The following is a 14,895-nucleotide window of genomic DNA, read 5'->3' as shown; positions in this document are numbered from 1 at the left end:
ATATTGATGTTTTTTTTTTAACATCAATATTTTTTTAACATAAATAAGATAAAGTAAATAATAATAATAATAATTAAATATTGATTTGATGCTGACGTATCGAATCTATTTATTAATAATTAACGAGTCTTAATTAGTTGGTGAATAGAAATCTAACTTAATCCATTGTTAATTAATGTGACCCTTCGTCCGGTCGAAAGGTCGCCGACGTGGACACGACAAAGTGGCACGAATCACGTGGAGACGAAGGTGATGGTGATGAAGCGGTCCTGACCTGTCCGTCTCAGTCTCTGTCTCGTCAGTACGACGCTTGCCACGTCTCCACGTGCATGGTTTGCACGATGGTCAAAGCACCGCAACAGCCCGTCTCGTTCCACACGAGACCGCCTTCTGTCTCCACACGTCGCCTCCTACGGAGCATCCTACCGATTCGCCATGACATGCAGACGTTATGGTACGCCCCCATACTGACGTTAGTGACCGAGGGTTGGTGGATGATTATTATATTACACATATGACCGGCCATTAAATATCTTTATATTTACTTTTTCTTCCAAAAAAAACTCAAGAAAATATGATTAAAACAACACGAATCTGAATTTTCTTGAGGGTGACCTGAGAACTTGGAATCCTTCACGCAAGTCTCACCGGCCTTAATCTCGAGCTTCATTCGGGAACCCGTCATGACCTTGAATTCCAAATTCCAAGATGTCTTGTCTTATTGCCTCGGTGACGATTCAATCATCTCCTTACTTCGAATAGCAAAAAGCATTAGAATCGATGAAGATGGGAGATAAGGCTGAGATGAACAGTTTTGGAGGGACTCGTTGTACTACTTCCCTGAAGAGCCTCGTGAATCTAGAAAGATGGGTTGATGTTGAAGTTGCCAGGAAATATAATACCAAGTCAAGTAAGGGCGGAGACTTTTATTGAAGGAGCTAATGATGAATATAGATAGTAGGTTTGACCCACAGTCAACGTATTGAAACTCAAGTTTCTAGAATGAATTAACGTCGAATCACACGTAGTTTATTCTCTGAAAAGAGAGTCTTGTTTCATGTACTTAATTATTCTTATATAGGAAACGATTTAGCTTGTTTTTTGTGGATACAGAAAAGAGGTGTGGAATCAGAGAAATCTCTTTAGGTCTGTCTTCTCTTGTTCGTGACCATAAGCTCTTGTCATGACATGAGAATGTTTCATGTCAAGAACATGCACTGTTTTCCCTATGATCCTAGTGGAAATTTCCCAAACCCTAAAACAGCGAAAGTGGAACCAGCAAGAAGAGGACCGAAAGGTACACAGAAGCCGGTGGAGGTCATGTTCGCGTGGGGCAGAAGGAGGACGGTGACAGAGAAGCATGCAAGAAACAGCCACCTCTCGCTGCCTGTGGACGTAGCCATCTATCTCACTTCGATGGATGGTCCACCTCATTCGATTCGCCAACCACACTGTCTGTTGCCATGTCCTGCTGCTCCATCGTCGCAATAAAACGAGCGGAAGAAGGCCTGCTGCGTTCATCTGTGTACGTGAGAATAACGAGGCAGCAGGAAGCACACACGTACGTGTAGCAATTTGATGCAGGCCACCAATTGGGTAGGACCGTGCTACGACAATAAACTGGAGGATCTCTCTACAAGTTCATCAGTAAATGATCGTTCATTATCGGTGGGAGAACCATCCGAGTGTGGGATGTGCATGCAAGGAGAAGACATAAGGTGGTCTGAATGCGTCGCGAAAGCCTGTTGACATGTTATCCCTCTCGCCTGTGGAGGAAACCTCTCGGAGAAAGGGATGGAGCACCTGCAATGGTTTTGGAGTCGCATCCTCAACTGTGGGGGCAAATTTCCTTGGGTGACACCATCAGAAAGCGACCACAGATGATGGCATTAATCAGCACAGTATAATCTTCATCCGTCGAAAGAGATGGTGCAGGAAACCAAAACACAAGTCTGAGACAGATGGCTAGTTAGCATTTCCAATAGAAGAATAAAATACAATAAATCTTCATGAGATCTAATATAATTTGACAGTGGGAGTAAACTGTTTCTTGTCTCTGGTCTTTGGATCTATTTTAATGTTCAGAAAGGTGTCATCGTCTCACTCTCTATCTCATCCTTTTTTCCTCTGGTCAAATCATCTTGAATTATTTTGTCATTTTTAATTATTTTTATATCAAAATAATGTAGATGACCTACTCAGACCCACCATCTATCATTGTCCTATGAGATATGAAGAACAGGAGTATCAAACAACTAGTTTTCCTGCAGTCGTCATGTGATCCACCGAGAGCAATTTAGTAGTTTCTGCACACAGATTTGCTGGACTCGGCAAGGAGAAGATAAAGTTCACATGATGGGTGTCTTGTCCCATGTCTTCTATCATCTCCGAATATATGCAAGCCAAAGTGTACCAGTCACAACGCAAGGATGATTGATACACTTTAATGAAAACACTATTCACACAAGTCGGATGGGTCCAAAGCAATGTGCCAAATCAATCCACCCAATCGTCGAAGCATCAGAACACAAATCTGGTTTGATCGCCTGTCTCACTCTTAACCACGCTCACCGAACGCAGCTCACCGGAAACCTACCATCCGGTCGCCTCTGGTTAGGGACTCGAGACACGCCACCATCCCTCTTCAATGCCACTCCTCCACATAAGGATGAGTAATCTGCATCCAACCTGCCCGCTTTGATTGACGTTGTCCTGCCTGCATCCAAAGAAACCCACCTCACTGCCTCACCGTTTGCGTTGACCGGATTGACGCAACTCATCATCATGATGTTTTATATTGTTTATGTTTTCTTTTTCGAGAACGGATGACATTTGATTTCTCCCAACCATCCAACACATGATATTTGTGTCGTCAATAAAATATTTCTTGTCCTTAGAAATCGAAAATACTTGTAATTTAAAATTTTTTAGATTATATGAATTATGTGTATGATTTTTGAATAGTTTGATTCTGACTGCTATAGTGTAATTGGTCTGACTTTTCAACATTTCTCATCCGTTCTTTTTTATGTGTTCTCAACTAAAGTCTTGGATCCTTTATCCCAACTTTTCAGCCTCCATCCCACACCCCAAAAAACACAATAATAATAATAATAATAATAGTAGGAGTGAGAGAAAGAAATGTTGCATCACGACAAGCAATCTTCTTTTTTGTGTGTGACATGAGCTACGCAGCATGAGGGCGTACCGAACCTAAGCGGAGAGGCCTCCAAAAATGTTGACGCGAAGGTGGCATGCATGTTATCTTTATTTTCCATTTGGGTTTCACGGTGGTACCGACGCTGATAACGCCCATCTGACCCACATATTCTATCAAACACTGGTTGTTCCTCCTCCTCCTCTGCCATGGTGTTTCCTTCTCTGCTCACTCCAATTGTTTTGGGGGAAAACCTAAACCTTCTTCTCTACTTGTTTTAAGGTTGTGAGATGGTGGAAATCGAACAGCCATTTGGGGAAGAAAGTTGATGCATTGATGATGCCGATGGCTTATTCTGACAGGGAGAGGCCAAACATGATACACCCAGATTATTAACAGGAACTAAGTACGGTGTGGTGTGATTAGCAGCTCAGCTCTTGTGTAGGATGGCGAGGAGGGCAGCCCTGAGGGTGTCCTCCACTTGCAGCTCGGTCGGCACCTTCACCACCACGTCCTGCAGCACCACGTCCTTGAGGGTCGACACGCTCGCGTGGTGCACGCTGAGCTCCAGATCGCGCAGCGCGCACATCAGCCTCGCCGGTGGGTGGTTCTGGTCCTCCGACTGCACCCTTATTAGCGCGTCATTTCCGAGGAGCTTCACCTCCATCTCGATCGCCACCGTCACGGCGGTCGGGGGGCTGCCGGTCGTCGCCGAGGCGGCGTTGGTGATGGAGGTGGCGGCTTGGTCCGCGGCGGTCTCTTTCTTGGCCATCTTGGCTTCGGCCTCCAGGATCTCGACCTTGGCCTTGAGGTCCTCGATGTAGGTTACGGCGTCGGCCAGCAGCGACGCCTTGTCCATGCGCGACACGTTGGGCACCACCGAGCGGAGCGCGTAGAAGCGGTGGTTGAGCTTCTCGCGGCGCTGCCGCTCCGCTTCGACGTGGTTCGACGTGCAGTCGCGGGAGCCGCTCCCGGGCTTGCGCCCCCGCTTCTTGGGCCGGCGGCGCTCCACGGTCGTACCGCCCTCCGAGTCCGAGTGCTCCGAGTCGACCGACGACGAGAGGCCGGCGCCTTCCTTCCTCACCGCAGGCGAAGGGAATGCGACGGCCGCCAGTGCGGCTCCGGCGGTAGGGGATGCGTCGTTGGGACCCTCGGAGAAGACGGCCTTGGCCTGGTGCACCAGGACCCAGTTATCGCCGATGAGGTCAGGGGAGCCGAGCTCAAGCACGCCGCCGGGGACAGGCACGCACGCCAGGGTCTGGATCCCGTGGAGCTGGGCCTCGCGGCTCCGGTCGCACCCGCACGCCTGGAGGGCATGCGCGCCGGTCAGCCACAGGGGCTCCAGCGAGCCGTAGACCCGCGCGGGGATCGCCCCGCCCCCCACGAACGACCGGCTGAGCGACATGATGTAGAACCACTCGGCATCATCGACAGCATCGGCGCCGGCCTCATCGGCGGCGGAGCAACCACGGGGCCGGCGGTCGGTGAGGCAGCGGGCGCCGCGGAAGTGGCCGTCGCCGAAGGAGAGGACGCGATGGTCGGGGGAGGCGCGCCAGAAGATGGCGTAGGCCCACCACTCGGGGCGGGCTTGGAGGAGGCACTGCAGCCGGCGCTGGAGCTCTGTGGCGGGAGCCGGCTGGTGGAAGGAGAGGGTGGGGGGGGAGGAGGAGGAGGGCGAGATGACGGGCAGCTCCTCCATCGCTGTCTGCAGCGCTGCGATGCAGTCGTATGTGTGCTATGTCTGTGAGACGGAGGGTAGGGAGGGAGTTGGCAATATAATGAACGAGCATAGGGCGCAAGGAAGGGGTGGGTGGAAGAATGGCAGAAGTCTGGTACAATGATTGCAATCTTTGAGGTGGCAAGACGTAGATGGGGAGGAGGAGGAGAACGTGCCATGTCGAGAACGACAAATGCAGATACAATAATGGAGGGCCGCCGAGGAACGGGTGGCGAGCAGCCACGGACTCCCATCCCAGCAGAAACTTGTGTACCCTCTGGTGCAGTGCCGCCACGCCGCATACGCTTGCGGCCTCACCGCTGGGAGCTTTCCCGTCCCCTTCTCTCCCACATCCCCGCCGGGGCCACAACGGCGTGTGATCTCTAGATGGGGAAGGATATGCCAATGGCATATACCGGAGGAGCCGCAATCGTGGGGCGCGTCGGTCCGGATGCACGATGTGGTTGTGCTCACGGAGGCGTAATTGTCACGTGATGTAATTGTTTTATAAATGCGTATTATATCATTTGAACCAGCACGGTTCACTAATTAAATCGATCGACTGTTGGAACAACGAAAACACCATCGATTCTCTTTTTTATTTGATTTTTTTTCCCAATGCATTTAAGTTTTTTTTTTTGTTTTATAATAAGAATTAAAAGAGAATAAGATCGACGTGCATTTTTTTTTATAGGAGGAATGTTCTGTCGGTACTATCATTTTAATACGATATGCATTTCTCGAATCTATGACCAACATCGATCGATCGATCAATCGATTGGTGGCGATCGAGCGTTTCCACTTGGAGCATCGGAAGACCAGATGATCTCCATGAGCCCACATGACAAGGGAAGGATGATGGGGGCCTGCGGGGGGAAACCCCACACGGCGCCGCTTTACGATCGGTGCGACGGCAATACGTCGCTCCATTTTTTTATCGCGCGTGGAAAAGTCGCCGTCTTCGGACCATCGGCGCTGCTTTATGATACGTTCGACGGGAATCTGTCGCTCCATTTTCGTCACGTGTGTGGTGGACCACCGATTCGCCTTCGTTGTCACCTTCTCATTCGACACCGACCGCTTCTCGCTCGGGATTTCGTCACGTGAGGGATTCGTCGGTATCGGAGCACGGCGACAACCAGTTATGCGTTCGCATGTACCTCCGACTCGACCATAACGATCTAGCCGGGGATATCGACTCAGACGTTTTGCGTGGGCTAAAGAACAGCAACTAATTAAGGCGCACCAGCATTATTGGCAGTCGATGGCGAGGGTTTGGCAGATTGCAACGACAGGAATCCCTTAACCGATAAAATATGGTTCCTGTTGCTTTGTACCGATGTCGAGGAGACCACAAGCATCGACATCAAATTACCCACGAAAATTAACCATGGAAAGCTGCATTTTTTCTGCACGTTGTCTTCCATGATTCCCCACGGCCATGAACAGTTGATTTATACAGATCACGAGGTAGCACAGCCACTCTTTCAATAATTTGAGCAGAGGCCAAAAACTATTGTAGTGAAATTATGCTGCTGACATTTAAGAGAGGGAAATGGGGGGGTGGGGGGGGTGGGTTCAGGTTGACCTGTTCAAATGATAATTGATTGAGAATAAACCCTCAACCCCCCCAAGGGTTCATGGTCTCACACTATTCCTGAAACTATTGTAATAAAATGGTTTTATTAATGCAGTTGTTAGTGACAGAAGAAACAATCATAAAAGGAAAGAAGAAAATAATAAAGATGTAGCATTACAAGAAGGGGTAGAGGAAGATATAGTTCACACCCACTGATATTTGTATGATTACATGTAATCTAATATAGATTAAAAAAGAAAACTTTGAGGAACATCGGGGAAAGCACAACAGATCAATCCCTCAAGGAGTATTTCTTCCCGGTGAAGGCCTGGAATTTTGGTTCTTCATTCCTTGCAGCTTCTTCTTTCATTTCTTTAGGGGCATCCTGCAAATAACAAAACATTTTTCAGCTTAGATAAATTCAGAAAGAGTATCGCCATGAACGCATCTTTTATGGATTCACAAAAGCACATTACTTAAATCGGATCCCATATACCAGCAAGACTACTGGTACTATATCCTTAACATAGAAACCGGTTCGCATTATGTTCCTTTATTATCTATCAGATAACAGAGGCAATGACTAGGTAAGAACAAGTCATCCACCTTCTGTGCTTCTCTGGAAGCATGACTGGAATGTGAACCAAAGACGAGTTTTCCCATATTTTGACGGGAAGAACCACTCTGCGAAGTGGATGGTGTTGACTGCTTTCTGCTGTTCGCGGCTTCAGATTTCCGATCCTTCACTGAAGAAGTAATAGTTGGGGCATCGTCCTTCAGAGGCTTTCCGTCTAACCTTCTTCGGATGCCAGTAAATGGGGTGAACCTGTGTTCATCTTCAGCTTCATCTTGAGCATCCTGAACTGAAACATCAAAACAAGTACCTCTAAGCAGCAAAAGATGATAGAAACTTTAGCATCAACAAGCAACATTAGTTTTGGTCCCTGCATATTCAACTTATTCCAATTAATATAGAAATTGGCCAACTTGAACAAAATAAATGTCACGCTACAGATCAACCAACAATAGACATTAGGATGCTACATTGACTAACTGACAACCGACCTAATTGTAGGAAATATAGGAAACAGAAAACAAGAAAAGTAAAAGACAGGAAGCAATATCTTAAAATACAGGGGACGGTATCTCTCACACAACTACCATGTAGAAAAACTTAGAAGGACCAGGTAAAAGGGCTGCTGAAACCCCCCATCATAAAACCGGATACCTCGCTATGAAACAGAGTCCAAACCACACAGTCATGAAGGTACAATGCATGGAGCCTGAACAGATTCTCCCTGAACCGCGCTAAACCATCAATGCAATGGTATCACTACTATGCAGTCTTCACTTAGAACTAGCTCTACAATTGCTTTCTTGAAAGCAAACAGAACCTACAAAGAGTATGATAACAAAAAAGGTGACCATATAAAGCACTTACATTGAAATATTGCAATATTTACGGTATAACCACCAACGGCAATAGTCTTTTTATAAAATGATGTCGTAGATATGGATGAGTCTGACAGATAAGTGAAAAGCAGAATATTATTTTAAGAGGAAAAGGCCAGAGATAGCTTGAATTGAAACCTTGAGCCGGTGCTTTGCTTGTAAAGACAGAAGTTCGTTGTCGTTTAGGCTCTTTGTAATCAAGTGGAGGTGCAAAATCAACCTCGCAGTCTGTCTCAATAATGCTAACCGCAGAAGAAGGCTTTGTTTCCAGAATATCTATGTAATACTTCTTGTTGTTATACCCAACCATGATACTGTCACCAGTTGTTAAACATGAGTAGTTTCTTAATGTTGTTTCCAAGCTGCAACAAATACAAAAAAGATATTGTTAATTAGCACCTCCACTGTACCAGCGGTTAGTATTCCATAAAAAGTGCAGCAGATGCATCTAAATTGATCTGAAGCATGTTCACTAACATGGCCTTGGGATTTGAGATATCCAAAAAGTCTTGTGTGTGCGGCTGTAACTTCGCATATGTACCCTTGGGAAGAGTGGCATTTTTTACATGCACTATATCTCCCTCTTGTAGAAGTAAATTTTGCATCATCTACAAATGGAAGAGATGATTATTAAACAAACTTTTCTTCCAGAAAAAGCAGCATAAAAAATATATTATGAGCATAAACTAAAAAGATATTCTTAGTAGTACCCACCCAATATGGCATGTAAATCATGCCTTCCTCTGCAATGAACTCCAAAACACCACAATGTGAAACTCGCTCTGTGGCAACATTATGCAGCTCAAATAACATTGGGTAGTCAATATGCAGAGCAGCTGCAGAGTACAATTGTCAGCATGATATATCTAGCAAATAAATCATCCACTAGACAAAACATAAGCTGTTGCAGAAGCACAAAGTGACTAAATCAAAGAAGTTTAACATACCAAGACGATCGAGCGCAGAGGGAGGCATTATAACTGAAAGAACAGAAAGCAAATGAATCCATTAAAATCAGGAGGACATAAAGAAGAAAATTTCAGCCAATAATTCTAAAGAGAACAAGGTCACAAATGGCTTACTTTTATCACCAGTTTCCAGCTGTGGCTGCAGAGATACACAGAAATATCAATACTGGTGAAGGTAAAATCTAAACAACTTAAGTAAAACCTAAAATTAATCATAGTGTTTCAAACTATTAGGAACTCAAAATATTTGAAAGCATGTACATTGATATCCATGCATATTTGAAAGCATGTAATGAATGCATAAAAAAAATTCATGTGTTTTAAGTAAAATGCTTCTTTATGATAAATTTTGCCAGCATGTGAATCACGGTGCTTACTGAGTTGTGGTTGCTTATATAATCATTTCTTAATTTTTCAGATTCAAGGATTTCTCTCATTTTTGGATATGTCCAGAAGAACGATTTAAAGTTTTGGAAACTATTGTACATTCAAATTATTTTGTATATATGTTATTTGGATGTTAATATCATGAATTCTTAAGTGGCTATTGAATTTATTGAGATGTCTTGTGAGTGCATTGATTATTGATTGGATCATGTAATAAATTTTCTATGAAAGTTATCTGTTTTGGTTTAGCCTTGCATTCCTCAAGGGAAATATATAGGATTGCGGCATTGTACCATCCCTAACTTTCTGTTGGGCTGGCGGCATTACAGTTTATACGACGAAGGTGGGGGGAAAGGGAGGGGAAGATGCTGACGCCTACAACAGAGTGGCGATGGAGTGGGCAATGACAAAGGAGGAGAGAAAGATGTCGTTCGCTGATTAGGTTTCCAGGGGGTTGTTGTGTCATGTGCGTGCATTGGGGGTGTGTGAAGATTAGTTGATATGGTTTGATCAAACCAGATTTAGTGAACTAGGTCTGACCAATATCTAGTGATCTGGATCGCTCTTACCCGATTTAAATCAAACGACCACTTAGACCGCTTAACACCTGCATCTAGGCACTCGCCCACCTGGTCCACTTATTGAGCGCTCGAGTCGTGCCTCGCCTCGCCTCACCTAGGTGCTAAGGTAAGCGCCCAGTTGTTCGTTAACTTCACTAGGTAGGAGCCATGCCTAGCTTGGAGTAGTAATTCTTTGGTCAAAGGAGGACTTCCACGTGCTTTTAAAAAGAATAAGAATGCCAAATTAACTTTGGACAGTGGACAGTAATGGGTGGAGAAATCCCGTGTCTTTCCAAGTTAAGAAAGGAGAGAGCTAACAAAGCCTCATCACCACTTCTAGTAGTCATAGGGCAGACCTTTTTATGTTTCGATACTTTTCATACTAGACTTCAAAAATTTTTCAGTAACTAATTTTACTGCTCAAAGTTGTTCCATCTAGATCTAAACTCACGATGTGGACATAGTAAAATTATGCAATTTATTTTACTATTGAGATTCATATTATGAGTTATTGGTCTCTTTTAATGGTTTAGTATGATGACGAGATTATCTCTCTCTCTCTCTCTCTCTCTCTCTCTCTAACCCTCATACATATAGGAGGATCATAAACAAGGACTATGCTTAGATGTTATTTTCTTTTTTCTATGTAGTACAATTATTTTAATTAATAGTTTATTTCTTTAGTTGATAGCTTCGAAGGCAATTTCCCCTCGAACAGGAGAAGATCATGTTAGAGGTGTCACTTCAAACATAGGGTTTGCACAATGTACAAAAACAAAGGCAAATCCTCTTTGGAATCATCTTCCCAATGAATAGACTGATGTAATATTTTAATAAGGAATATATTTCCCTAATAAAGTTTATTTTCACTATTAAAATATGCCATGGTTCATCTGTTTTATGAATTTAAACATTTAATTTGTTAGACAAGCTGAATGAATAAAATAAATTATCTATTAGATGAAATAGATCTCAAACCTTATCAATAAAAGATGTAGGGTAGCATCGGTAGGTCTGCTCAAATGTATCTCTATGATAGCCAAACCCTTCAAAAAACTGATACAAAAAAAGAAAAACTGTCAAAACTAGTAAGGAAATGAAAAAAAAAACTAACTAAATATAAAATAAATTGCAAATGAAAATATGCAATGTCAATAATAGTTCCAAAAATAAGTAATAACCATACAAATTGAGCTAAACATGCAAGATGCTATAGAATAGATCTATGTCAGATATAGTTGCATCATAGTTACAGCAATAATAGTGATCAAATTTGGAAGGCTTGTGTGTAGAATAGGGTTGACATTCCATGTGCTTGGTGGAAATTCAATGTAGTTGACTGAATTCAGCTAAGGAAAAAAATCTGTTGCAACTCATAAGGGGAACTTGGACAGAAATTCTTCATACGTATGAACATTCTTAACCACTTAAGTCAAGTCTCTTGTTTTCTATCCTTTAATCCTACCCGGTAAATAAAATGCCATGAAGAATCAGACTAAAAGCTTATTAAGCATTGAAATAACTTGCATATGTATGATCTATAATGCTTTAAGGGTCTAAACTTTATTCTTTTTTTTTTTTTCATGACTTCAAACTCTGGTGGTGCATCATTAACGGTCAACATAAGCTAGCTACTAATAGCCAGCTTTACCAGTGAACTTGGGCACCTCATGTTAGCATCTGAGCATCGACTGTACTTAACTCATTTCAGCTAGTATCACCTGCAGCACTAGGCATGAAAGACAGGTGCAGAGGACATCCTTGCCAGAATATACGTATTAGTAATATAATCATCCATGTAGAACACATCATGATTTTGTCTAATACCTATTTTTTGGAATCCAGGAACTAAATAACATGTACAATGGATAAGAATTATTTAATGCAGCATAAGCCAATGGACAAAAGAAATGCTCTATCCTCAGCTGAGATTATACATAAGAGAATCTTGAGCAACATTTAAATAAATACTGAAAAGTTCGAGTACAATAGAAATGTTGAAAAGTTAGATCTGAAATTATCATAATGTGTGACATACCATTTTGTACAATCCAAATGCTGCACCCTTTAGATATCCTAAAAAAACCATTGAATCAGAATAATATTAGATCAGAAGACAGATTTGATATATCAAGTATGGTACACGGATAACAGCACGGATACATATATATGATATATATGTAGCTGTGGTTCATAATAAACCATAACACTAGTTAATAAACAACTCTAACTCCAACATTCAGGAAGAATTTACACATATGTTCAAAAAGTTGATAATAATTTAGAAAGAAAGAAATTTGATAGCAGTTGTCATTCTAAATCTAGCCATTGATTACAAACATGGTCTTAATCGATCAGATTTGAGCCTATGGTTTTCAGCAAGTTTTTGTTCAGTTCGTATGGTGTTCTCCTATTAGCTTGGGAATTCATCACAACTTCGATCCTTATTTCTAGTGGCTACTTCAGAAGACCAATATATTTCACCCCAAGAAAATCATGTAGAAACCACCCCTTTGAAATCCATAATTATAGAAATTCTTTTCATTAAATCCAATGTTCATTGTATTTACAATAAAATCTAACAATCGGAAAAAGTCTGCAACTCCTTGGCAGTGCTACTTAATGATGAAAAAGTCCCCTTTCAACCCAAACTTTAGATCTAATATAAGCCATTATGTTACTATGAAAATAAATATAAAATAAAAACATATGAGCAATCATGCTGAGTAGAAACCATTGAAAATCATAAAATCACTATTCAATACTCATGAAACACATTCAAATAATTTTCATTGGCATTTCATCTAACATGAAAATGTCTAAAATGAAAAAACATCAATTCATCATAAAGCTCATGAATCAAATAAACAATAGTAATTCTTATGCAGTAGACAAAATCATGCATCAGTCACATGCAACACTTCTCAATGACATATGATTTCCCACCTATGTTTTGTATTTGAGTGAGGAACTGTCATCTGTTTGAAGGAACTTTACAGATGATAAATAAATTGCTAATGACATATTAGTTTTTTTACTCTTTTCTAGTTGTTGTTAGATCATTATTGCAAGAATATGGTGGTTGTTACTGAAGACTACCACAAACTTTTTGGTAGATTTTGAGATTCTACAGGATTAATCTGACAATGAAAAGGTCAGGATCCATTAATGAATAAAGAACAGATAAATCCGGTTGTATGAGGTGCACATACCATACGTATCCTATAAGCGTCTGATTTTTTTACTAGGTATGTGCAAAATTGATTACTTGAAATAAGTATGAAACAAGTACCTAAATAGATGACATTGTTAGCCAGCACATATCCAATATAGGGAAGAACTTTCAGACTACCAATATTTAAGCCAACACTAGCAATCAATTAACTTCAGCATAACTCTGGTGTTTCGCAAGTAACATTCAAAGGTTGTAAAAATATAAGATACTCTGTTTTGTTCTCCACTGATAGTGCTATATACATAAAGATAAATATACATTTAGGACAGACATATTTATTACTTGTAAATGTACAATTTGGTATATAAAAAAGGCATATGATCCTACCATACTAAGCAATTTAATTCAATTCAGCAACTAAATACTGATATATTGCAAGTCACCACAGCCAAATTATTTTCTAAATAACTGTGTAACTGACTGTGACAAGTAATGCATGAGTCACCCATGAACCAACAGCCTGTGTCCACTTTTTCTCCTCAATCCTTCATGCTTCCCAACCAGTGCACCTCTAACCACACAAGCAAACCAAATTGAAGGCCTCAGTTGGCCAAACTTTAGTAAAATTTCCATCTGCTAAATTATCTTTCCCAGCATACAGTGGCCTCAAGAATATGCAAATTCTAAAAACCTTTGCGCATCTCAATACGACAATTCAAATGGTTCTTTTCTACCTGAAAACTCTCCCTTCGTTTCTCACCATGCAACATCAAAAAGACAAATGCCAAAACTATATATCAGAGGGCGTTAATAACATATTTTGCACATTAAAACCATAGCCTGACTAAAATTTACATAAAACCTAAAGGGATCTAGTACACTTCTAATCAGAATCCTCATGATCAAAGTGTACAAACACCTTAATCTACAATAAACAAGTGTCCATCGTCGTTGAGTAACTGTTAATGTTATGCGAATTCCAAGCCGAAGTAACAACGACCTATGCATAAGCATGAAAAATATCCACATATAGGCACCAACAATACGCAAACATATATCATATGAACCCTAAATGAAATGCTTTTCTGGTTCTGCAGTGGGAGATAGTAAGGCGTTGCTCTAGACGTAGTTGACATAAAGGGTTTTAGTTAGTAGATGAAAACGTGATTTCAAGATAAATCTCCCGATTCCACTGACTTCAACCTAATCGCAGGCTTATGCACCTAATTAGGTTTCATCTTGAATCACTTCCTCTACATGTCGCTTGTCACCGACGAAGCAAACATCTACCGAGACCTAACCCTAAATCAAGATAAAATCAAGAATCGGAGGCACCAAACTCTCGACCAAATACGTGATCTTCTAGCGAAAATTCGGGAATAGAAGAACACCAAATCGAAATCATCAGTAATCGGTACCCAACTTCGACGCAGGTGACGCACAGAGAGAGAGAGAGAGAGAGAGAGATACCGGAAACACAGCGGGAAGAGACGGGGGCGAGCGATGGAATGCATGGAGGGGAGGAGTAGGACAGATTATATATGGGTTGAAGCACGTCGAAACCGAGTCCGAGAAGGAAAGTTTCGCAACGAGTCGGGCTGGGCATCGACGGCCTCTTTCTCCTTGTCAGAGACGGAACCAAACAAAACAACATCAAGTATGACAAGAGACGCTTTTTCGAATGTCGATATAAACCCATTACCGGTCGGCTGCGGAGGAGGAGGAGCGACGCGGTTGAACCGGTAGTGTTCTAAATCGGTTCAATGAACCGGTTCACTGTTCTAAACCGGTTCAAGGAATTCTGAAATAAAAAAAAGCTCCTGAATAAATTCTCAATAAGATGGAACCATATAAACGAACTAAATAGTATACAATTTCGAATGGTACCATCTGATACAGC

The 14,895-nt window shown here is 42.0% G+C and overlaps 2 protein-coding genes across 2 annotated transcripts; both read right to left on the bottom strand.

Annotated features, from left to right (window-relative positions):
- Positions 1 to 3,468: 3,468 nt before the first annotated feature.
- On the bottom strand, positions 3,469 to 4,906 carry LOC135628430 (transcription factor MYC1-like). The gene has a single exon (XM_065135065.1). It carries the CDS (start codon positions 4,854 to 4,856, stop codon positions 3,588 to 3,590), a length of 1,269 nt encoding a protein of 422 aa, XP_064991137.1. The 5' UTR covers positions 4,857 to 4,906; the 3' UTR covers positions 3,469 to 3,587.
- A 1,632-nt stretch (positions 4,907 to 6,538) lies between these two features.
- LOC135628774 (uncharacterized) lies at positions 6,539 to 14,643 on the bottom strand. Its single transcript, XM_065135679.1, has 10 exons — positions 14,466 to 14,643; positions 11,859 to 11,896; positions 10,799 to 10,876; positions 8,988 to 9,012; positions 8,853 to 8,885; positions 8,620 to 8,741; positions 8,383 to 8,513; positions 8,044 to 8,267; positions 7,060 to 7,316; positions 6,539 to 6,838 (listed from the first exon to the last, which is right to left on the bottom strand). The coding sequence occupies exons 1-10, from the start codon at positions 14,599 to 14,601 to the stop codon at positions 6,746 to 6,748; spliced, it is 1,137 nt and encodes a 378-aa protein (XP_064991751.1). The 5' UTR covers positions 14,602 to 14,643; the 3' UTR covers positions 6,539 to 6,745.
- Between the last annotated feature and the right edge of the window lie 252 nt (positions 14,644 to 14,895).

Source organism: Musa acuminata, chromosome BXJ3-1 (assembly GCF_036884655.1).
Source record: "Musa acuminata AAA Group cultivar baxijiao chromosome BXJ3-1, Cavendish_Baxijiao_AAA, whole genome shotgun sequence".
Classification (NCBI taxonomy): domain Eukaryota; kingdom Viridiplantae; phylum Streptophyta; class Magnoliopsida; order Zingiberales; family Musaceae; genus Musa; species Musa acuminata.
This window is presented reverse-complemented; position numbering and strand designations above follow the sequence as displayed.

Bases quoted from the DNA above. Each gene is read 5' to 3' on its own strand.
- LOC135628774 (XM_065135679.1), bottom strand. From the start codon at position 14,601: ATGCCCAGCCCGACTCGTTGCGAAACTTTCCTTCTCGGACTCGGTTTC. The intron at 9,013-10,798 runs GTTTGAGATCTA...GTATCTCTGCAG, and splicing joins CTACATCTTTTATTGATAAG to CCACAGCTGGAAACTGGTGA. The intron at 8,514-8,619 runs GTGGGTACTACT...TTCCATTTGTAG, and splicing joins TGATTTACATGCCATATTGG to ATGATGCAAAATTTACTTCT.
- LOC135628430 (XM_065135065.1), bottom strand. From the start codon at position 4,856: ATGGAGGAGCTGCCCGTCATCTCGCCCTCCTCCTCCTCCCCCCCCACC.